Below are 26,305 nucleotides of genomic sequence, written 5' to 3' on the forward strand. Positions count from 1 at the left end.
AATAATAATAATAATAATAATAATAATAATAATAATAATAATAATAATAATACATCACACAGTCCTAGACACTTGGGAAGTGTTCGACTTGTGGTTTTGCGAAACGAAATCCAGCATATCTATCTTGTTTGCTGTGACATAATAAAATAATAATAATAATAATAATAATACATCACAGAGTCCTAGACACTTGGGAAGTGTTCGACTTGTGGTTTTGCGAAACGAAATCCAGCATATCTATCTTGTTTGCTGTGTCATAATAAAATAATAATAATAATAATAATAATAATAATACATCACAGAGTCCTAGACACTTGGGAAGTGTTCGACTTGTGGTTTTGCAAAACGAAATCCAGCATATCTATCTTGTTTGCTGTGTCATAATAAAATAATAATAATAATAATAATAATAATAATACATCACAGAGTCCTAGACACTTGGGAAGTGTTCGACTTGTGGTTTTGTGAAACGAAATCCAGCATGTCTATCTTGTTTGCTGTGTCATAATAAAATAATAATAATAATAATAATAATAATAATAATAATACATCACAGAGTCCTAGACACTTGGGAAGTGTTCGACTTGTGGTTTTGTGAAACGAAATCCAGCATATCTATCTTGTTTGCTGTGTCATAATAATAATAATAATAATAATAATAATAATAATAATAATAATAATACATCACAGAGTCCTAGACACTTGGGAAGTGTTCGACTTGTGGTTTTGCGAAACGAAATCCAGCATATCTATCTTGTTTGCTGTGTCATAATAAAATAATAAAAATAATAATAATAATAATAATACATCACAGAGTCCTAGACACTTGGGAAGTGTTCGACTTGTGGTTTTGCGAAACGAAATCCAGCATATCTATCTTGTTTGCTGTGCCATACAACGTCGTTGTGTTGATAATAATAATAATAATAATACGCTCACCTTGGCATAGTCCAGGGGTAATTGGTCTTCGGGACACTTGAAGACGCCTTCGCTGCAAGAAGAAATAAAGAGATGAGTGATAATAAAAAATATACAGTGAAGCATAACTCAGTGGCAATATGTGTTGTCGAAGGCTTTCATGGCCAGGATCACAGGGTTGTTGTATGTTTTCCGGGCTGTGTGGCCATGTTCCAGAAGCATTCTCTCCTGACGTGAAAATGAACAAAATCTGGCTACCAGTATTAAAACAATCAAAAATCAGAACAGTAAAGAAGAAGCAATTACTCTGAGACATGGGAACTAGGGGCAGCTAACAAAGGATGCCCCCAGGCAGGAAGAAGCCAGGAGATGAAGCTATTCAATGCTAATTAAGGCGATTAACTGCAACATTCACGCTGCAACATTCACATCATGTTTTACAACAAATTAGACAGAAAAAGTAGTTCAATATGAGTAATGCTATGTAGTATAGTACAATATAGTATAACGCTTATATTGTGCTATATTTTTTTTTATTTTTTTTTTGACACAGAATACTTTATTTATTTATGACAGTATTTCTTCCCAGACCTTCTCACCCAATAAGAGGAGACTCAGGGTGGCTTACAAATAGATAACACTTATAAACAATTACAATCACATTTCAACTCAATTTAAAATTCAAGTTACATTAAAACATTCGTAAAATTATTAACCTCATTTCTATCCCGCTCATTTATGGAGATGAGCGGCATACAAGATACATCCAGACAAAAATTCAATGCAAATAAAGCAAACATTACATAAAATCAATAGAAACAATCAACATATAAATATACTTTAGTGCCATGTAGGCAGAGTTAAATACTCTTTGGCAATGGCCAGATGTACTTGGGGTGCAAGAAAAATATTGTGCTATATTAGTAATATAATATATTATATGTATATATAACTTGCAAGCCTTCGGAGTGAAAAGGGCGGGATATAAATGTCGCTAATAAATAATAAATAAATTACGAATAATATTGCAATATAGTGGTATAGTACAAAATAGTATAATGCTTATATTGTGCTATATTAGTAATATAATATATTATATGTATATATAACTTGCAAGCCTTCGGAGTGAAAAGGGCGGGATATAAATGTCGCTAATAAATAATAAATAAATTACGAATAATATTGCAATATAGTGGTATAGTACAATATAGTATAATGCTTATATTGTGCTATGTTAGTAATATAATATATTATATGTATATATAACTTGCAAGCCTTCGGAGTGAAAAGGGCGGGATATAAATGTCGCTAATAAATAATAAATAAATTACGAATAATATTGCAATATAGTGGTATAGTACAATATAGTATAATGCTTATATTGTGCTATGTTAGTAATATAATATATTATATGTATATATAACTTGCAAGCCTTCGGAGTGAAAAGGGCGGGATATAAATGTCGCTAATAAATAACAAATAAATTACGAATAATATTGCAATATAGTGGTATAGTACAATATAGTATAATGCTTATATTGTGCTATATTAGTAATATAATGTATTGTATGTAAATATAACTTGCAAGCCTTCGGGGTGAAAAGGTCAGGATATAAATGTCGCTAATAAATAATAATAAATAAATTACGAATAATATTGCAATATAGTGGTATAGTACAATATAGTATAATGCTTATATTGTGCTATATTAGTAATATAATGTATTATATGTATATATAACTTGCAAGCCTTCGGGGTGAAAAGGTCAGGATATAAATGTTGCTAATAAATAATAATAAATAATAAATAAATACACACCTACAATATATTATATTATTAGCATAGCCCAATATTAGCATTATATATTACTCTACTGAACTATACTACTATACTGCAATATTATTAGCAATATTACATGTAATAGAGAGGCTTACCAATTAAAATTGTATATTTATATTATATATTGTAATATAATATATTGTATGTATATATACTTGTAAACTGCCCTGAGTCCCCTTTGGGGTGAGAAGGGCGGGATATAAATGTCGCTAATAAATAATAATAAATAAATTACTAATAATATTGCAGTATAGTGGTACAGTAGAGTCTCACTTATCCAACATAAACGGGCCAGCAGAATGTTGGATAAGCGAGTATGTTGGATAATAAGGAGGCATTAAGGAAAAGCCTATTAAACATCAAATTAAGTTATGATTTTACAAATTAAGCACCAAAACATCATGTTTTACAACAAATTAGACAGACAAAGCAGTTCAATACGCAGTAATGTTATGTAGTCATTACTGTATTTACAAATTTAGCACCAAAATATCACAATGTATTGAAAACATTGACTCCAAAAATGCGTTGGATAATCCAGAATGTTGGATCAGCGAATGTTGGATAAGTGAGACTTTACTGTATATCATTATATGGTAATATTATTAGTAATATTACATTTAATATATAATATATAATTAATATTTTATTAGTAGTAGTATAATATTGTATTACATTATATTATTATTATCATCATTAGTATAATATTATCATTATTAGTATAATATTACACTGTAATATTTTTATGAATATTATAAGTATATACAATATATTAGCAGTTCGAAAACATGCAAATGTGAGTCGATCAATAGGTACTGCTCCAGCGGGAAGGTAATGGTGCTCCATGCTGTCATGCTGGCCACATGACTTTGGAGGTGTCTATGGACAATGCCGGCTTAGAAATGGAGATAATCACCAACCCCCAGGGTCGGACACAACTGGATCTAATGTCGGGGGAAAACCTTTACCTAACCTGTTATTATTATTATACATACATACATACATACATACATACATATATATATATATATATATATATATATATATATATATATATATATATATATATATAATTATATATTATATTTCTATATATATATATATATAATATTATATTATATATATATTATATATACATACACACACACACATATATATAATAGTAGAGATGTGGTTGTGCAGTGGTTTAAACCCTTGTGCTGGCTGGACTGCTGACCTGAAGGGTTGCAGACACGACTGAACTTAATGTCAGGGGAAAACCTTTACCTAACCTGTTATTATTATTATACTAATTAATATATATATATTATATATACATACACACACACACATATATATATAATAGTAGAGATGTGGTTGTGCAGTGGTTTAAACCCTTGTGCTGGCTGGACTGCTGACCTGAAGGTTGGGTTGCAGACACGACTGAACTTAATGTCAGGGGAAAACCTTTACCTAACCTGTTATTATTATTATACTAATATATATATATATATATATATATATATATATATATATACAGTAGAGTCTCACTTATCCAACATAAACGGGCCGGCAGAATGTTGGATAAGCGAATATGTTGGATAATAAGGAGGCATTAAGGAAAAGCCTATTAAACATCAAATTAGGTTATGATTTTACAAATGAAGCACCAAAACATCATGTTAGACAACAAATTTGGCAGAAAAAGTAGTTCAATACACAGTAATGCTATGTAGTAATTACTGTATTTATGAATTTAGCACCAAAATATCATGATATATTGAAAACATTGACTACAAAAATGCGTTGGATAATCCAGAACGTTGGATAAGCGAGTGTTGGATAAGTGAGACTCTACTGTATATATATATATAATATTATATTATATATATATATTATATATACATACACACACACATATATATATAATAGTAGAGATGTGGTTGTGCAGTGGTTTAAACCCTTGTGCTGGCTGGACTGCTGACCTGAAGGTTGGGTTGCAGACACGACTGAACTTAATGTCAGAGGAAAACCTTTACCTAACCTGTTATTATTATTATACTAATTTATATATATATATATATATATATATATATATATATATATATATATATATATATATATATAATATAATATACATACACACACACACATATATAAATAAAATAGTAGAGGAGATGTGGTTGTGCAGTGGTTTAAACCCTTGTGCCGGCTAGACTGCTGACCTGAAGGTTGGGTTGCGGACACGACTGAACTTAATGTGAGGGGAAATCCTTTACCTTCCTATAACTCAATAGGGACTAGAATCCCCTTAATCCAAATATTCCACTTATTGGGCTGTATTTTCCTTGAATTGCCCCTAATCCCCTCCATCTGTCCAAACCCCAGAACCACCTGCTGGGTTTGGCACTCAGAATGTATATATCGCGTAATGAAAAAAGAGCTGCAAAAGGCCCCAAGAGAGAGATGTGGGGGTTTTTTTGCAGACAGAAAGCCGAAACCAGGGCCAGCTGCTCAGTCGCAACAGGTTGGCACAGATGTCGGAGCAAAAGGGTGCGAAAGTGAGATACATCATGCAGGAAGAATATAAAAATTCTTACGAGTTTTCCATGTTCCGGAAGCATTCTCTCCTGATGTTTCACCCACATCTAGGGCAGGTGTCCTCAGAGGTTCCAACAGACCTCCCAACCTCTGCCATCAATGTGGGCGAAATGTCAGAAGAGAATGCTTCTGGGACACGGAAAACTCACCGCCAGCCAGTGATCCGGCCATGAAAGCCTTTGACAACACAAAAATAATAATACTAATATAATAATACTTATGAGTTTTCCATGTTCTGGAAGCATTCTCTCCTGACGTTTCGCCCACATCTATGGCAGGTGTGCTCCGAGGTTCCTACAGACCTCCCAACCTCTGCCACCGATGTGGGCGAAATGTCCGGAGAGAATGCTTCTAGAACACGGAAAACTCACCACAACTTGGTGATTCCGGCCATGAAAGCCTTCGACATCACAAAAATAATACTAATATAATAATACTAATATAAAAATACTTATGAGTTTTCCATGTTCCGGAAGCATTCTCTCCTGACATTTCGCCCACATCTGTAGCAGAAGTAGGGAGGTCTGTTGGAACCTCAGAGCATGCCTGCCATAGATGTGGGCGAAACGTCAGGAGAGAATGCTTCCGGGACATGGAAAACTCACCGCAAGCCAGTGATTCCAGCCATGAAAGCCTTCGACGACACAAAAATAATAATACTAATATAGTAATGCTAATATAAAAAATCCTTATGAGTTTTCCATGTCCCGGAAGCATTCTCTCCTGACGTTTCGCCCACATCTATGGCAGGCATCCTCAGAGGTTCCAACAGACCTCCCAACCTCTGGGAACGCCTGACACCGATGTGGGCGAAACGTCAGGAGAGAATGCTTCCGGAACATGGAAAACTCATACTCCGGGATCAAAGAGGGTCTAATAGGTGATGCTTTGGGAGGGAGGATTAAAAGAAAAAGGGTTTTGAATGGCAACGCCCGCCTGGGGATTAATACCCGTGTGTGCTTAGCTGGGCAAGAATGTGCCGAAGCAAACGTTTCCCCGTTTCAGCGTATTGCAACGCCCAGCATCTCCCACCGATGTAACTGACTGCATTCACTGACTGGAAGCAAAGACTGGTTCCGCTCCCTTATTTATTCTTGGTTCTCCTCCCTTACTGGGTTCTCCTTTTGGTTCTGTTAATTTCCAGGGCTGACTTATTGGTTCCCGTTACTGGCTGCACTCATTAACTGGCTTCCTTTACTGGGTCTATACATTCCCTGAGCTTCCTTACTGGTTTTATTGACTTACTGGGTTCCCTGACTGATTCTACTAACTTACTGGATTCCCTTGCTGGTTCTATTAACTTACTGGGTTCCTTGACTGGTTCTATTAATTTACTGGTTCCACTTACTGGTCCTATCAACTTACTGGTTCCACTTACTGGTCCTATTAACTTACTGGTTCCACTTACTGGTCCTACTAATATACTGGTTGCATTTACTGGTCCTACTAATATACTGGTCCCACTTACTGATCCTACTAACTTACTGGTTCCATTAACTTACTGGTTCCACCTACTGGTCCTACTAACTTACTGGTCCCACTTACTGATCCTACTAACTTACTGGTTCCCCTTACTGGTCCTACTAACTTACTGGTCCCACTTACTGGTCCTACTAACTTACTGGTCCCACTTACTGATCCTACTAACTTACTGGTTCCATTAACTTACTGGTTCCACCTACTGGTCCTACTAACTTACTAGTCCCACTTACTGGTCCTACTAACTTACTGGTCCCACTTACTGATCCTACTAACTTACTGGTTCCATTAACTTACTGGTTCCACTTACTGGTCCTACTAACTTACTGGTCCCACTTACTGATCCTACTAACTTACTGGTTCCCCTTACTGGTCCTACTAACCTACTGGTTCCCCTTACTGGTCCTACTAACTTACTGGTTCCATTTACCGGTCCTACTAACTTACTGGCTCCGCTTACTGGTCCTATTAACTTACTGGTTCCATTTACTGGTCCTACTAATATATTGGTTCCATTTACCAGTCCTATTAACTTACTGGTTCCATTTACTGGTCCTACTAATATACTGGTTCCATTAACTTATTGGTTCCACTTACTGGTCCTACTTACTTACTGGGTTCCCTTACTGGGTCTCCTAAGGGTCTACACTTACTGGTTTTACTAACTTACCAGGTTCATCTACTGGTCCTATTGACCCAATTCCGTATTTCGGTATTACAAAACTCCCCGTAATCTAGGAAGGTGGGTTGAAAGGTCGTAAAATGGAGCGAGTAAACATGGCCAGAGGCTCAAGGGCCTGCCTGTCTTCTGCTCGGACAAAATCATTCCGTAGTCCTTGCAGTTTTGAAATTGAAAAAACATGATTTTTGGGACAGTGTCTTGTTAGCGTTGCTCACTCACTTACTGGGTTCATTAACTTACTAGGATCATTGCCTTACTGCCTTACTAACCGGGAATCCCTCACTGAATCCATTAACTCACTGGGATCCCTTACTGGGTTCGTGAACTCACCGAGATCACTTACTGGTTTCATGAATTCACTGGGGTCCCTTACTGGGGCTATCAACTAACTGGGATCCCTTACTGGTATCATAAACTCACTGGTAGACCTTATCAGTTTTGTCAACTCACTGGGATCCCTTACTGGGGTTACGAACTGAGTGGGAGACTTTACTGGCTTCATTACATCACTGGGATCAGTTACTGGCTTCATTCACTTACTGGGATCCCTTACTGGTTTTGTGAACTGACTGGGATCCCTTACTGGGTTCATTAACTTACTGGGATCCCTTACTGGTTTCGTGAACTGACTGGGATCCCTTACTGGGATCATTTACTGGGTCTATGAACTCACTGGGATCCCTTACTGGTTTCATAAACTCACTGGAATCCCTTACTGGTTTCATGAATTCACTGGGATCCCTTACTGGGTTTGTGAACTTACTGGGATACCTTATCGGTTTTGTTAACTCACTGGGATCCCTTACTGGGTTCATTAACTTACTGGGATCCCTTATTGGCTTTATTAACTCACTGGGACCCCTTACTGGTTTCATGAATTCACTGGGATCCCTTACTGGGTTTGTGAACTTACTGGGATACCTTATCAGTTTTGTTAACTCACTGGGATCCCTTACTGGGTTCATTAACTTACTAGGAGCTTTTACTGGGTCTATGAACTCACTGGAATCCCTTACTGGTTTCATGAATTCACTGGGATCTATTACTGGGTTTGTGAAATTACTGGGATACCTTATCGGTTTTGTTAACTCACTGGGATCCCTTACTGGGTTCATTAACTTACTGGGATCCCTTTATTGGCTTTATTAACTTACTGGGATCCCTTTATTGGCTTTATTAACTTACTGGGATCCCTTTATTGGCTTTATTAACTCACTGTGATCCTTGACTGCTTTCATGAACTCACTGGGATCCCTTACTGGGTTCGTGGACTCACTGGGATCCTTGACTGCTTTCATGAACTCACCGGGATCTTTTACTGGGTCCATGGACTCACTGGGATCCCGTACTGGTTTAATGAACTCACCGTGATCCTTGACTGCTTTCATTAACTTACTGGGATCCTTGACTGGGTTCATGGACTCACTGGGATCCCTTCCTGGCAGCCCTAACTGGTTTCGCTTACTGGTTGTGCATCCTGGTTGCTGGAATTGACTGGTTTTGTTCCCTCGCTGCACTTAGTGTTTGCCTTGGCTTTCTGGGACCCCTCACTGGCTTGACTCCGCTGACTGGGCGCCCTTACTGGTTGTACTGGCTCCAATATTGGGCCAGGAAAATCCTGGAAGGGGCTCCAAACAAAGGCTGTGTCTCTTTGCAGAAGGAGGCGGAAAGGAGACAAAGGAGAGGCGCGGCGCCAAGGCCTCGAGGAGAGGAAGGGAGAGGAGAGGAGGGCGCCTCTGGAGAGGTCCTGGGGGGACCCACTTTGAGACCCCCAAAATGGAGCAAAAAGTCCCAGGAGAGGCGGATAAACGGGGGCATCGGATAGAGGGATGTTCAATCTTTTCAACGGTGGGTTTCAAGTGGGGGTCTCACTTGAGGAATTCCTGGAAGGGAGGAGGAAAAGGAGAGGGAAGGAAATGGGGGGCGCGTTTGGCGAGGTCCTAGGGGGACCCACTTTGGACCCCCCAAAATGGCACGGGGAGGCATAGGAGAGGCGGATAAAAGGGGGCAGTGGATAGAGGGGGGTTCAATCTTTCTAGGGGTGGGTTTCAAGTGGGGGGTCTGACCTGAGGAATTCCTGGAAGGGAGGAGGGAAAGGAGAGGGAAGGAAATGGGGGCGCGTTTGGCGAGGTCCTGGGGGGACCCACTTTGGACCCCCCAAAATGGCACGGGGAGGCATCGGAGAGGCGGATAAAAGGGGGCAGTGGATAGAGGGGGGTTCAATCTTTCTAGGGGTGGGTTTCAAGTGGGGGTCTGACCTGAGGAATTCCTGGAAGGGAGAAGAGAAAGGAGAGGGAAGGAAATGGGGGCGCGTTTGGCGAGGTCCTAGGGGGACCCACTTTGGACCCCCCAAAATGGCACGGGGGGCATAGGAGAGGCGGATAAAAGGGGGCAGTGGATAGAGGGGGGTTCAATCTTTCTAGGGGTGGGTTTCAAGTGGGGGTCTGACCTGAGGAATTCCTGGAAGGGAGAAGAGAAAGGAGAGGGAAGGAAATGGGGGCGCGTTTGGCGAGGTCCTAGGGGGACCCACTTTGGACCCCCCAAAATGGCACGGGGGGCATAGGAGAGGCGGATAAAAGGGGGCAGTGGATAGAGGGGGGTTCAATCTTTCTAGGGGTGGGTTTCAAGTGGGGGTCTGACCTGAGGAATTCCTGGAAGGGAGAAGAGAAAGGAGAGGGAAGGAAATGGGGGCGCGTTTGGCGAGGTCCTAGGGGGACCCACTTTGGACCCCCCAAAATGGCACGGGGAGGCATAGGAGAGGCGGATAAAAGGGGGCAGTGGATAGAGGGGGGTTCAATCTTTCTAGGGGTGGGTTTCAAGTGGGGGTCTGACCTGAGGAATTCCTGGAAGGGAGAAGAGAAAGGAGAGGGAAGGAAATGGGGGCGCGTTTGGCGAGGTCCTAGGGGGACCCACTTTGGACCCCCCAAAATGGCACGGGGAGGCATCGGAGAGGCGGATAAAAGGGGGCAGTGGATAGAGGGGGGTTCAATCTTTTAAAAGGTGGGTGCCAAGTGGGGGTCTGACTTGAGGAATTCCTGGAAGGGAGGAGGGAAAGGAGAGGGAAGGAAATGGGGGGCGCGTTTGGCGAGGTCCTAGGGGGACCCACTTTGGACCCCCCAAAATGGCACGGGGAGGCATCGGAGAGGCGGATAAAAGGGGGCAGTGGATAGAGGGGCGTTCAATCTTTTAAAAGGTGGGTGCCAAGTGGGGGTCTGACTTGAGGAATTCCTGGAAGGGAGGAGGGAAAGGAGAGGGAAGGAAATGGGGGCGCGTTTGGGGAGGTCCTAGGGGGACCCACTTTGGACCCCCCAAAATGGCACGGGGGGGCATAGGAGAGGCGGATAAAAGGGAGGAGCGGATAGAGGGATGTTCAATCTTTTCAACGGTGGGTTTCAAGTGGGGGTCTCACTTGAGGAATTCCTGGAAGGGAGGAGGGAAAGGGAGAGAGAAGGAAAGGGAGAGGAAAGGGAGAGAAGGACGCCTTTGGAGAGGTCCTGGGGGGACCCACTTTGCGCCCCCCAAAATGGAGCAAAAAGTCCCAGGAGAGGCGGATAAACGGGGGCATCGGATAGAGGGATGTTCAATCTTTTCAACGGTGGGTTTCAAGTGGGGGTCTCACTTAAGGAATTCTTGGAAAAGAGGAGGAAAAGGAGAGGGAAGGAAATGGGGGCGCGTTTGGGGAGGTCCTAGGGGGACCCACTTTGAGCCCCCCAAAATGGCACGGGGAGGCATAGGAGAGGCGGATAAAAGGGTGCAGCGGATAGAGGGGGGTTCAATCTTTCTAGGGGTGGGTTTCAAGTGGGGGGTCTGACCTGAGGAATTCCTGGAAGGGAGAAGAGAAAGGGAGAGAGAGAAGGAAAGGGAGAGGAAAGGGAGAGAAGGACGCCTTTGGAGAGGTCCTGGGGGGACCCACTTTGGACCCCCCAAAATGGCACGGGGAGGCATCGGAGAGGCGGATAAAAGGGAGCATCGGATAGAGGGGCGCTCCATCTTTCTGGGGGTGGGTGCCAAGTGGGGTCTGACCTGAGGAATTCCTGGAGGCAGGTGTCGCAAAAGCGGTGCCCGCAGGTGGAGACGCGCACGGGCTCCCGCATGGCCTTGGCGCAGAGCGGGCAGAGGAGGCGCCGCTTGGGCTTCTCCAGGAACTTGTAGTCGAAGCCCGGCATGGCGGAGCCCGAATGCACGACCAGGAGGCCGAGGCCGCGGGAGACGCGCCCGACCCACGCCGCCCTCGCCAGGCCCTAGCGCCGCCCGCCGGGAAACGAAGGCAAGCCACGCCCCCTGGAGGTTGCCAACTGACCTCGCCTCCAAGGCGCCTCTGCTCCCGGCTTAAGAGAAGGGGCATTGTGGGAAAGGAAGGAAGGAAGGAAGGACAGTGGACTAGGGGATTGTGGGAGCTGTAGTTTTAAGATGTCAAAAGAGAGGAATAGACCATTATTATTATTTTATATTATTATTATATTACTATTATGTTATTATTATATCATATTATTAAATTACTATATTATTACATTATTATATTACTATTGTTATTATTATATTATATTACTATTATGTTATTATTATATCATATTATTAAATTACTATTATTATATTACTATATTATTACATTATTATATTACTATTGTTATTATTATATTACTATGATGTTATTATTATATCAATTATTATTAAATTACTACATTATTATATTATATTACTATTATATCATATTATTAAATTACTATTATTATATTACTATATTATTACATTATTATATTACTATTGTTATTATTATATTATATTACTATTATGTTATTATTATATCAATTATTATTAAATTACTACATTATTATATTATATTACTATTATGTTATTATTATATCAATTATTATTAAATTACTACATTATTATATTATATTACTATTATGTTATTATTATATCATATTATTAAATTACTATTGTTATATTACTATATTATTACATTATTATATTACTATTGTTATTATTATATTATATTACTATTATGTTATTATTATATCAATTATTATTAAATTACTACAATATTATATTATATTACTATATTATTACATTATTATATTACTATTGTTATTATTATATTATATTATATTACTATTATGTTATTATTATATCAATTATTATTAAATTACTACATTATTATATTATATTATATTACTATTATGTTATTATATCCTATTATTATTAAAGTACTATTATATTATTATATTACTATATTATTACATTATTATTATGTTATTATATGATATTATTATTAAATTACTATATTATTAGTACTATTACATGTAATATATAATATACAACTATAATAGTGTATTATTATTATATTGTATTACATTATATTATCAGTATTATATGTATATGCAATATATTATTAGCATAGCACAATGTTAGCATTATATATTACTATATTGCACTACATTATTAGTAATATTACACGCAATATATAATATACAATTATAATAGTGTATTATTATATTGTATTACATTATATTATTATTATCAGTATTATATGTATATGCAATATATTATTAGCATAGCACAATGTTAGCATTATATATTACTATATTGTAATGTACCACTATATTGCAATATTATTAGTACTATTACATGTAATATATAATATACAATTATAATAGTGTATTATTATTATATTGTATTACATTATAATATTATCAGTATTATATGTATATGCAATATATTATTAGCATAGCACAATGTTAGCATTATATATTACTATATTGTAATGTACCACTATATTGCAATATTATTAGTACTATTACATGTAATATATAATATACAATTATAATAGTGTATTATTATTATATTGTATTACATTATATTATCAGTATTATATGTATATGCAATATATTATATTATTAGCATAGCACAATATTAGCATTATATTGTATAACACCACTATATTGCAATATTATTAGTAATATTACATGTAATATATAATATACAATTATAATAGTGTATTATTATATGTATATGCAATATACTATATAATTAGCATAGCACAATGTTAGCATTATATATTACTATATTGTACTGTACCACTATATTGCAATATTATTAGTACTATTACATGTAATATATAATACACAATTATAATAGTGTATTATTATATGTATATGCAATATATTATATTATTAGCATAGCACAATGTTAGCATTATATATTACTATATTGTACTGTACCACTATATTGCAATATTATTAGTACTATTACATGTAATATATAATACACAATTATAATAGTGTATTATTATATGTATATGCAATATATTATATTATTAGCATAGCACAATGTTAGCATTATATATTACTATATTGCACTGTACCACTATATTGCAATATTATTAGTACTATTACATGTAATATATAATACACAATTATAATAGTGTATTATTATATGTATATGCAATATATTATATTATTAGCATAGCACAATGTTAGCATTATATATTACTATATTGCACTGTACCACTATATTGCAATATTATTAGTACTATTACATGTAATATATAATACACAATTATAATAGTGTATTATTATATGTATATGCAATATATTATATTATTAGCATAGCACAATGTTAGCATTATATATTACTATATTGCACTGTACCACTATATTGCAATATTATTAGTACTATTACATGTAATATATAATATACAATTATAATAGTGTATTATTATTATTATATTGTATTACATTATGTTATTATTAGTAGTAGTGGTATAGCATAATATGAGTATTATATATTATTTTGGCACGATATCTCCATGGCTCCAGGATCAGAGGCCCAAGGAGGCGAGATCTCGAGAAAAATGTCCCCCGAAGGGCACAGACAAGGGAAACGCCTCACCTGGCGGGCAGGTAGCAGCCTCTCCCAGGTGTTGCTATGACGTCTGGGTTTCCCCAGCAACAGCAGAGACAAAGAATGGGCCCCGCCAGACAAGGAGGGGACACGGCTGCTCTTTGCCCCACGGCCATGGGGACAAGCCCAGACTCGCAGAACATCAAACAGACCTGATCGGGAGTGGAATCCCCACATATATGCAGCCAGGCCTTCAAATACCTGGACTTTGTGTGGCTCAAGGCAGCCGCTTGCCTTGGGACAAGGAGGCTCTGCTTTTCATCCCGGTCTATCTCCTCCCTTGCTTTCTATTGATTTTTCATTCCAAATGACTGAAATTTAAGAAAAAACAAGAAATAATAATAATAATAGTTTGAATTACGTTTCTGGAGACCAGGTTTTGAACCCCTGATATAAATAATAATAATAATAATAATAATAATAATAATAATAATAATAATAATAATTATTATTATTATTATTATTATTATTATTATTATTATTATTATAGTTTGAATTACATCTTTGGAGACCAGGTTTCAAACCCCTGATATAATAATAATAATAGTTTGAATTACATTTCCAGAGACCAGGTTTTGAACCCCTGATATAATAATAATAATAATAATAATAATAATAATAATAATAATAATAATAATAATAATAGTTTGAATTACATCTCCGGAGACCCGGTTTCAAACCCCTGATATAATTATTATTATTATTATTATTATTATTATTATTATTATAGTTTGAATTACATCTTTGGAGACCAGGTTTCAAACCCCTGATATAATAATAATAATAGTTTGAATTACATTTCCAGAGACCAGGTTTTGAACCCCTGATATAATAATAATAATAATAATAATAATAATAATAATAATAATAATAATAATAATAATAGTTTGAATTACATCTCTGGAGACCCGGTTTCAAACCCCTGATATAATAATAATAATAATAATAATTATTATTATTATTATAGTTTGAATTACATCTTTGGAGACCAGGTTTCAAACCCCTGATATAATAATAATAATAGTTTGAATTACGTCTCCGGAGACCAGGTTTCAAACCCCTGATATAAAAATAATAATGATAATAATAGTTTGAATTACATTTCCAGAGACCAGGTTTTGAACCCCTGATATAATAATAATAATAATAATAATAATAATAATAATAATAATAATAATAGTTTGAATTACATCTCCGGAGACCCGGTTTCAAACCCCTGATATAATAATAATAATAATTATTATTATTATTATTATTATTATAGTTTGAATTACATCTTTGGAGACCAGGTTTCAAACCCCTGATATAATAATAATAATAGTTTGAATTACGTCTCCGGAGACCAGGTTTCAAACCCCTGATATAAAAATAATAATGATAATAATAGTTTGAATTACATTTCCAGAGACCAGGTTTTGAACCCCTGATATAATAATAATAATAATAATAATAATAATAATAATAATAATAATAATAATAGTTTGAATTACATCTCCGGAGACCCGGTTTCAAACCCCTGATATAATAATAATAATAATAATAATAATAATAATAATAATAATAATAATAATAATAGTTTGAATTACATCTTTGGAGACCAGGTTTTGAACCCCTGATATAATAATAATAATAATAGTTTGAATTACATCTCTAGAAACCAGGTTTCAAACCCCTGTTCAGACTTCATGGAATAATAATAATAATAATAGTTTGAGTTACGTCTCCGGAGACCAGGTTTCGAACCCCTGATATAATAATAATAATAGTTTAAATTATGCCTCCAGAGACCAGGTTTTGAACCCCTATTCAGACTTTGTGTAATAATAATAATAATAATAATAATAATAATAATAATAATAATAATAATAATAGTTTGAATTACGTCTCCGGAGATCAGGTTTTGAACCCCTGATATAATAATAATAATAATAATAATAATAATAATAATAATAATAATAATAATAAATCACACAGTCCTAGACACTTGGGAAGTGTTTGACTTGTGATTTAGTGATATGAAATCCAGCATATCTATCTTGTTTGCTGTGACATACAATATAATAATAATAATAATAATAATAATAATAATAATAATAATAATAGTAAATACATCACACAGTCCTAGACACTTGGGAAGTTTCCGACTTGTGATTTTGTGATATGAAATCCAGCATATCTATCTTGTTTGCTGTGTCATAATAAAATAATAATAATAATAATAATAATAATAATAATAATAATAGTTTGAATTACGTCTCTGGAGACCAGGTTTTGAATCCCTATTCAGACTTCGTGTAATAATAATAATAATAATAATAATAAATCACACAGTCCTAGACACTTGGGAAGTGTTTGACTTGTGATTTTGTGATACGAAATCCAGCATATCTATCTTGTTTGCTGTGTCATAATAAAATAATAATAATAATAATAATAATAATAATAATAATAATGATAATAGTTTGAATTACGTCTCCGGAGACCAGGTTTCGAATCCCTATTCAGACTTCGTGTAATAATAATAATAATAATAATAATAATAATAATAATAAATCACACAGTCCTAGACACTTGGGAAGTGTTTGACTTGTGATTTTGTGATACGAAATCCAGCATATCTATCTTGTTTGCTGTGTCATAATAAAATAATAATAATAATAATAATAATAATAATAATAATAGTTTGAATTACGTCTCTGGAGACCAGGTTTTGAATCCCTATTCAGACTTTGTGTAATAATAATAATAATAATAATAATAATAATAAATCACACAGTTCTAGACACTTGGGAAGTTTCCGACTTGTGATTTTGTGATACCAAATCCAGCATATCTATCTTGTTTGCTGTGGCATACAATATAATAATAATAATTATAATAATTATAATAATTATAATAATAGTTTGAATTACATCTTTGGAGACCAGGTTTCAAACCCCTGATATAATAATAATAATAGTTTGAATTACGTCTCCGGAGACCAGGTTTGAATCCCTATTCAGACTTTGTGTAATAATAATAATAATAATAATAATAATAAATCACACAGTCCTAGACACTTGGGAAGTGTTTGACTTGTGATTTTGTGATACGAAATCCAGCATATCTATCTTGTTTGCTGTGACATACAATATAATAATAATAATAATAATAATAATAATAATAATAATAATAATAATAGTTTGAATTACGTCTCCGGAGACCAGGTTTTGAATCCCTATTCAGACTTCGTGTAATAATAATAATAATAATAATAATAATAATAAATCACACAGTCCTAGACACTTGGGAAGTGTTTGACTTGTGATTTTGTGATACGAAATCCAGCATATCTATCTTGTTTGCTGTGTCATAATAAAATAATAATAATAATAATAATAATAATAATAATAATAATAATAATAATAAATACATCACATAGTCCTAGACACTTGGGAAGTTTCCGACTTGTGATTTTGTGATATGAAATCCAGCATATCTATCTTGTTTGCTGTGTCATAATAAAATAATAATAATAATAATAATAATAATAATAATAATAATAATAATAATAATAATAGTTTGAATTACGTCTCTGGAGACCAGGTTTTGAATCCCTATTCAGACTTTGTGTAATAATAATAATAATAATAATAATAATAAATCACACAGTTCTAGACACTTGGGAAGTTTCCGACTTGTGATTTTGTGATATGAAATCCAGCATATCTATCTTGTTTGCTGTGTCATAATAAAATAATAATAATAATAATAATAATAATAATAATAATAATGATAATAATAATGATAATAGTTTGAATTACGTCTCCGGAGACCAGGTTTCGAATCCCTATTCAGACTTCGTGTAATAATAATAATAATAATAATAATAATAATAATAAATCACACAGTCCTAGACACTTGGGAAGTGTTTGACTTGTGATTTTGTGATACGAAATCCAGCATATCTATCTTGTTTGCTGTGTCATAATAAAATAATAATAATAATAATAATAATAATAATAATAATAATAATAGTTTGAATTACGTCTCTGGAGACCAGGTTTTGAATCCCTATTCAGACTTTGTGTAATAATAATAATAATAATAATAATAATAATAATAAATCACACAGTTCTAGACACTTGGGAAGTTTCCGACTTGTGATTTTGTGATACCAAATCCAGCATATCTATCTTGTTTGCTGTGGCATACAATATAATAATAATAATTATAATAATAATAATAATAATAATAATAATAATGATAATAATAATGATAATAGTTTGAATTACGTCTCCGGAGACCAGGTTTCGAATCCCTATTCAGACTTCGTGTAATAATAATAATAATAATAATAATAATAATAAATCACACAGTCCTAGACACTTGGGAAGTGTTTGACTTGTGATTTTGTGATACGAAATCCAGCATATCTATCTTGTTTGCTGTGTCATAATAAAATAATAATAATAATAATAATAATAATAATAATAATAATAATAGTTTGAATTACGTCTCTGGAGACCAGGTTTTGAATCCCTATTCAGACTTTGTGTAATAATAATAATAATAATAATAATAATAATAATAATAATAATAAATCACACAGTTCTAGACACTTGGGAAGTTTCCGACTTGTGATTTTGTGATACCAAATCCAGCATATCTATCTTGTTTGCTGTGTCATAATAAAATAATAATAATAATAATAATAATAATAATAATAATAATAATAATAGTTTGAATTACGTCTCTGGAGACCAGGTTTTGAATCCCTATTCAGACTTTGTGTAATAATAATAATAATAATAATAATAATAATAAATCACACAGTTCTAGACACTTGGGAAGTTTCCGACTTGTGATTTTGTGATACCAAATCCAGCATATCTATCTTGTTTGCTGTGGCATACAATATAATAATAATAATTATAATAATTATAATAATTATAATAATAGTTTGAATTACATCTTTGGAGACCAGGTTTCAAACCCCTGATATAATAATAATAATAGTTTGAATTACGTCTCCGGAGACCAGGTTTGAATCCCTATTCAGACTTTGTGTAATAATAATAATAATAATAATAATAATAAATCACACAGTCCTAGACACTTGGGAAGTGTTTGACTTGTGATTTTGTGATACGAAATCCAGCATATCTATCTTGTTTGCTGTGGCATACAATATAATAATAATAATAATAATAATAATAATAATGATAATAGTTTGAATTACGTCTCCGGAGACCAGGTTTGAATCCCTATTCAGACTTTGTGTAATAATAATAATAATAATAATTTGAATTATGACCCCGGAGACCACGTTTCGAACCCCTGTTCAGACTTCGTAGAATAATAATATCATCTCTGGAGTCCTATTTGTTGAATACAGACCGGATGCCAAATATTGGCTCAGCCAAGTCAGGCATGTCGCCGGCCGTGTCTTTGGGGAGACTTCTTTGGAGCAGGTTTTTCCACCTTGGACGAATCAAAAGGGGCCTTTTGTGGCTCCGAAAACCACGGTCAAATCCCAGCAGAAGATCGAGAAAATTCTGCAGTGGGTTTGGACGTGATTCGTGGTTTCGGTCATTGGACAAATGGCTGATGATCAGCGTGATAAGGCCTAGCAAATGTTTGTTGCTTGGAGGTGACCCCCGGGCCTCGATTGTCCATTAACTTTATGTTTGCTTTCATTTCAACTCTGTGTTGTCGAAGGCTTTCATGGGTTGCTGTGAGTTTTCCGAGCTGTATGGCCATGTTCCCAGGCAGGAAGCAGCCAGGCTTTGAAGCTGCAAGGCCACTCAATGCTAATGCTATTATTATTATTTATTTACTACATTTATATGCCGCCCTTCTCGCCTCGAAGGGGACTCAGAGCAGCTTACAAATTAAATTTACATACAATATTATATTATTAGCATAGCACAATACTGGCAATAAATTACTATATTGTACTATATTATTATTATATTATATTACATATAAAATATAATAGAGTAGAGTCTCACCTATCCAAGCCTCTGGATAATCCAAGCCATTTTTGTAGTCAATGTTTTCAATACATCCTGATATTTTGGTGCTAAATTTGTAAATACAGTAGAGTCTCACTTATCCAACACTCGCTTATCCAACGTTCTGGATTATCCAACGCATTTTTGTAGTCAATGTTTTCAATACATCCTGATATTTTGGTGCTAAATTTGTAAATACAGTAGAGTCTCACTTATCCAACACTCGCTTATCCAACGTTCTGGATTATCCAACGCATTTTTGTAGTCAATGTTTTCAATACATCGTGATATTTTGGTGCTAAATTTGTAAATACAGTAGAGTCTCACTTATCCAACACTCGCTTATCCAACGTTCTGGATTATCCAACGCATTTTTGTAGTCAATGTTTTCAATACATCGTGATATTTTGGTGCTAAATTTGTAAATACAGTAGAGTCTCACTTATCCAACACTCGCTTATCCAACGTTCTGGATTATCCAACGCATTTTTGTAGTCAATGTTTTCAATACATCGTGATATTTTGGTGCTAAATTTGTAAATACAGTAGAGTCTCACTTATCCAACACTCGCTTATCCAACGTTCTGGATTATCCAACGCATTTTTGTAGTCAATGTTTTCAATACATCGTGATATTTTGGTGCTAAATTTGTAAATACAGTAGAGTCTCACTTATCCAACACTCGCTTATCCAACGTTCTGGATTATCCAACGCATTTTTGTAGTCAATGTTTTCAATACATCGTGATATTTTGGTGCTAAATTTGTAAATACAGTAGAGTCTCACTTATCCAACACTCGCTTATCCAACGTTCTGGATTATCCAACGCATTTTTGTAGTCAATGTTTTCAATACATCGTGATATTTTGGTGCTAAATTTGTAAATACAGTAGAGTCTCACTTATCCAACACTCGCTTATCCAACGTTCTGGATTATCCAACGTATTTTTGTAGTCAATGTTTTCAATACATCGTGATATTTTGGTGCTAAATTTGTAAATACAGTAGAGTCTCACTTATCCAACACTCGCTTATCCAACGTTCTCGATTATCCAACGCATTTTTGTAGTCAATGTTTTCAATACATCGTGATATTTTGGTGCTAAATTCGTAAATACAGTAATTACTACATAACATTACTGCGTATTGAACTACTTTTTCTGCCAGATTTGTTGTATAACATGATGTTTTGGTGCTTAATTTGTAAAATCATAACCTAATTTGATATTTAATAGGCTTCTCCTTAATCTCTCCTTATTATCCAACATATTCGCTTATCCAACATTCTGCTGGCCCGTTTATGTTGGATAAGTGAGACTCTACTGTACAGTAATTGCAACATAACATTACTGCGTATTGAACTACTTTTCCTGACAAATTTGTTGTAAAACATGATGTTTTGGTGCTTAATTTGTAAAATCATAACCTAATTTGATGTTTAATAGGCTTTTCCTTAATTCCTCCTTATTATCCAACGTATTCACTTATCCAACTTTCTGCCGGCTGGTTTATGTTGGATAAGTGAGACTCTACTGTATTAGCATAGCACAATATTGGTAATAAATGACTATATTGTACTATAAAAATATATTGTAATATTATTAGTAATATTACATATAAAATATAATACAGTAGAGTCTCACTTGTCCAAGCCTCTGGATAATCCAAGCCATTTTTGAAGTTTTTTTCATTTTTCAATACATCGTGATATTTTGGTGCTAATTTTGTAAATACAGTAATTACCACATAGCATTACTGCATATTGAACTACTTTTCCTGTCAAATTTGTTGTATAACATGAAGTTTTGGTACTTAATTTGTAAAATCATAACCTAATTTGATGTTTAATAGGCTTTTCCTTAATCCCTCCTTATTATCCAAGATATTCGCTTATCCAAGCTACTGCCGGCCCGTTTATGTTGGATAAGTGAGACTCTACTGTATATTGTAATATTATTAGTAATATTACATATAAAGTATAATATATAATATATATAATTAATATTATTAATTAATTATAATATATAATTAATATTATTATATTGTATTATTAGCATTATATCGTATTATTATCACTAATCAACGGCCCAATTGCAACATTTAAACAGAAGAGAGTTTTTTCTCCCACCCTGGACATTATTCCACGGATATATAAACCCTACTTGCTTCTGAGGTGGGTGAAACGTCAGGAGAGAATGCTTCTGGAACATGGCCAGACAGCCTGGAAAACTCACAGCAACCCAATCTCTGTTTTGTCTAATTATAAACTCACTTTTTTCCTTCCTTCCTTCCTTCCTTTCCTCTGGTTGAAAGATCTCTCCCGCTTCATCAACTGCTTCCCACCTGCAGGAGGATTTCGAAATTATTAAATTTTATTATTAATGATTATTATTATTTACTTATTTTATTTATTTATTTACATCACTTTTACCCCGCCTTTTTCTCCGAGGAGACTCAAAGCGGCTTACAGTGAATAGGCAAAAATTCAATGCCTAAAAATAATGTAAAAACAACAATTCATATAAAACAATCTATAAAACAATTCATATAAAACAGATACCATTACAAAATAAAATCACATTATACAAAATTTTAAGATTTTATTATTTATTATTATTAATTTTCTTATTAATACATAGAATTATTGCAGGTTATTTTTTATTAAAATATTATAAAAATGATATTTAAAAATAATGTAATAAATAAAAAATAACAAATGTAATATTATTATTAAATTGTTAATTATCCGTTTAGTTGGTTCCGACTCTTCGTGACCTCATGGACCACCTTGTCCGCCGTTGCCACCCCAAGTCCCTCCAAGGTCAAGCCAGTCGTTTCAAGGATTAATTGTTAGATTAATATTATTAAAATATTATTACATATTTAATAATATTAATGTTAAATTAATATTGTTAAAAATATTATTACAATGAAAAACGATTAAAACAAATTCTTATTAATTAATACAAATAATAAAAAAAACACTTTATAATTTCCATCACACCTTTCTCTTTGTAGGAAAAGCATGGAAAAAAAAGGCACTATTTTGGGGTGGGATTATAGATCCCAGAATCTCTTACACTTGGCCTACTGAGTCGTTGCTTTGAAAATAGAAGTGTCATCTACATATCTGTGTGTGTGTATATATATATATATATAGATATACATATATAGAGATATATATACATATATATAGATATATATAGATAGATAAATGTAAAGGTTTTCCCCTGACATTAAGTCTAGTCGTGTCTGACTCTGGGGGTTGGTGCTCATCTCCATTTCTAAGCCAAAGAGCCGGCGTTGTCCATAGACTCCTCCACGGTCATGTGGTCATAGGCATGACTGCATGGAGAGCCGTTACCTTCCCGCCGGAGCAGTACCTATTGATCTACTCACATTCTGGGGGTTGGTGCTCATCTCCATTTCTAAGCCAAAGAGCCGGCGTTGTCCGTAGACACCTCCAAGGTCATGTGGCCACTGGCATGACTGCATGGAGAGCTGTTACCTTCCTGCCAGAGCAGTACCTATTGATCTACTCACATTCTGGGGGTTGGTGCTCATCTCCATTTCTAAGCCAAAGAGCCGGCGTTGTCCGTAGACACCTCCAAGGTCATGTGGCCACTGGCATGACTGCATGGAGAGCTGTTACCTTCCTGCCAGAGCAGTACCTATTGATCTACTCACATTCTGGGGGTTGGTGCTCATCTCCATTTCTAAGCCAAAGAGCCGGCGTTGTCCGTAGACACTTCCAAGGTCATGTGGCCACTGGCATGACTGCATGGAGAGCTGTTACCTTCCTGCCAGAGCAGTACCTATTGATCTACTCACATTCTGGGGGTTGGTGCTCATCTCCATTTCTAAACCAAAGAGCCGGCGTTGCCCGTAGACACCTCCAAGGTCATGTGGCCACTGGCATGACTGCATGGAGAGCTGTTACCTTCCTGCCAGAGCAGTACCTATTGATCTACTCACATTCTGGGGGTTGGTGCTCATCTCCATTTCTAAGCCAAAGAGCCGGCGTTGTCCGTAGACACTTCCAAGGTCATGTGGCCACTGGCATGACTGCATGGAGAGCTGTTACCTTCCTGCCAGAGCAGTACCTATTGATCTACTCACATTCTGGGGGTTGGTGCTCATCTCCATTTCTAAACCAAAGAGCCGGCGTTGCCCGTAGACACCTCCAAGGTCATGTGGCCATAGGCATGACTGCATGGAGATATGTTACCTTCCCGCTGGAGCAGTACCTATTGATCTACTCTCATTCTGGGGGTTGGTGCTCATCTCCATTTCTAAGCCAAAGAGCCGGCGTTGTCCTTAGACACCTCCAAGGTCATGTGACCACTGGCATGACTGCATGGAGAGCTGTTACCTTCCTGCCAGAGCAGTACCTATTGATCTACTCTCATTCTGGGGGTTGGTGCTCATCTCCATTTCTAAGCCAAAGAGCCGGCGTTGTCCTTAGACACCTCCACGGTCATGTGGCCATTGGCATGACTGCATGGAGAGCTGTTACCTTCCCGCCAGAGCAGTACCTATTGATCTACTCACATTCTGGGGGTTGGTGCTCATCTCCATTTCTAAGCCAAAGAGCCGGCGTTGCCCGTAGACACCTCCAAGGTCATGTGGCCATAGGCATGACTGCATGGAGATATGTTACCTTCCCGCCAGAGCAGTACCTATTGATCTACTCACATTCTTGGGGTTGGTGCTCATCTCCATTTCTAAGCCAAAGAGCCGGCGTTGCCCTTAGACACCTCCAAGGTCATGTGGCCATAGGCATGACTGCATGGAGAGCTGTTACCTTCCCGCCAGAGCAGTACCTATTGATCTACTCACATTCTGGGGGTTGGTGCTCATCTCCATTTCTAAGCCAAAGAGCCGGCCTTGCCCGTAGACACCTCCAAGGTCATGTGGCCATAGGCATGACTGCATGGAGATATGTTACCTTCCCGCCAGAGCAGTACCTATTGATCTACTCACATTCTGGGGGTTGGTGCTCATCTCCATTTCTAAGCCAAAGAGCCGGCGTTGTCCGTAGACACCTCCAAGGTCATGTGGCCACTGGCATGACTGCATGGAGAGCTGTTACCTTCCTGCCAGAGCAGTACCTATTGATCTACTCACATTCTGGGGGTTGGTGCTCATCTCCATTTCTAAGCCAAAGAGCCGGCGTTGTCCGTAGACACCTCCAAGGTCATGTGGCCACTGGCATGACTGCATGGAGCGCCGTTACCTTCCCACCGGAGCGGTACCTATTGATCTACTCACATTGGCATGTTTTCGAACTGCTAGGTTGGCAGGAGCTGGGGCTAACAGCGGGCGCTCATTCCACTCCCGGGATTTGAACCTGGGACCTTTGGGTCTGCACGTTCAGCAGCTCAGCGCTTTAACGCACTTCGCCACCAGGGCCCCCAAATTATTAGTAATATTACATGTAAAATATAATATATAATTCATATTATTATATTGTATTATTAGTATTATATCATACTAGCTGTGCCCAGCCACGCGTTGCTGTGGCGAAGTCTGGTGGTATGGGAAATAAAGTATTGAGGAATTGGTGGTAGTTAAGGTAAAGGGTAAAGGTTTTCTCCTGACATTAAGTCCAGTTGTGTCCGATTGCACACTGAAGTGGATTATATGGCAGTGTGGAGTCAAGATAATCCAGTTCAAAGCAGAGAATATAAGATTATAAATGGGTTCTATAGCTATGTGGAAGGGCCTTGAGTCTACACTGCCATATAATCCAGTTAAAATCAGATAATCTGTATTTTATAGGCAGTGTGGAAGAGGCCTAAGTGAGGCCTAACTCTGCCTGTCCCCTGAGCTGAGTGGGTTGCTAGGTGACCAAGTGGGCGGAGCTTAGCCTTTTAAGTGGCAGCAATTGGATAAAAACAATTCTTC

At 36.0% G+C, this 26,305-nt stretch overlaps 2 protein-coding genes across 4 annotated transcripts in view; both read right to left on the minus strand.

The window, feature by feature from the left end:
• traf4 (TNF receptor associated factor 4) overlaps window positions 1-11,997 on the minus strand; it is a 30,686-nt gene extending 18,689 nt beyond the window's left edge. Inside the window, exons 1-2 of the mRNA XM_062959014.1 lie at window positions 11,522-11,997; window positions 940-991 (exon numbers count right to left, since the gene is read on the minus strand). Of these exons, the coding sequence (XP_062815084.1) occupies window positions 940-991; window positions 11,522-11,664 (195 nt within the window). The 5' untranslated portion in view covers window positions 11,665-11,997. The remainder of the gene's footprint in view (window positions 1-939; window positions 992-11,521) is intronic.
• Window positions 1-26,305, minus strand: part of nek8 (NIMA related kinase 8) — a 73,531-nt gene that overhangs the window by 717 nt on the left and 46,509 nt on the right. For 2 of the 3 annotated variants that reach the window (XR_010000062.1, XM_062959013.1), the window contains exon 16: window positions 22,683-22,741. The gene's annotated coding sequence lies outside the window, so the exon portion shown is untranslated. Of the gene's footprint in view, window positions 1-939; window positions 992-22,682; window positions 22,742-26,305 lie in introns of those variants that run through there. The other variant, XR_010000063.1, reaches the window with a different exon arrangement.

Source organism: Anolis carolinensis, unplaced genomic scaffold, assembly GCF_035594765.1.
Source record: "Anolis carolinensis isolate JA03-04 unplaced genomic scaffold, rAnoCar3.1.pri scaffold_7, whole genome shotgun sequence".
In the NCBI taxonomy this organism is placed as follows: Eukaryota; Metazoa; Chordata; class Lepidosauria; order Squamata; family Dactyloidae; genus Anolis; species Anolis carolinensis.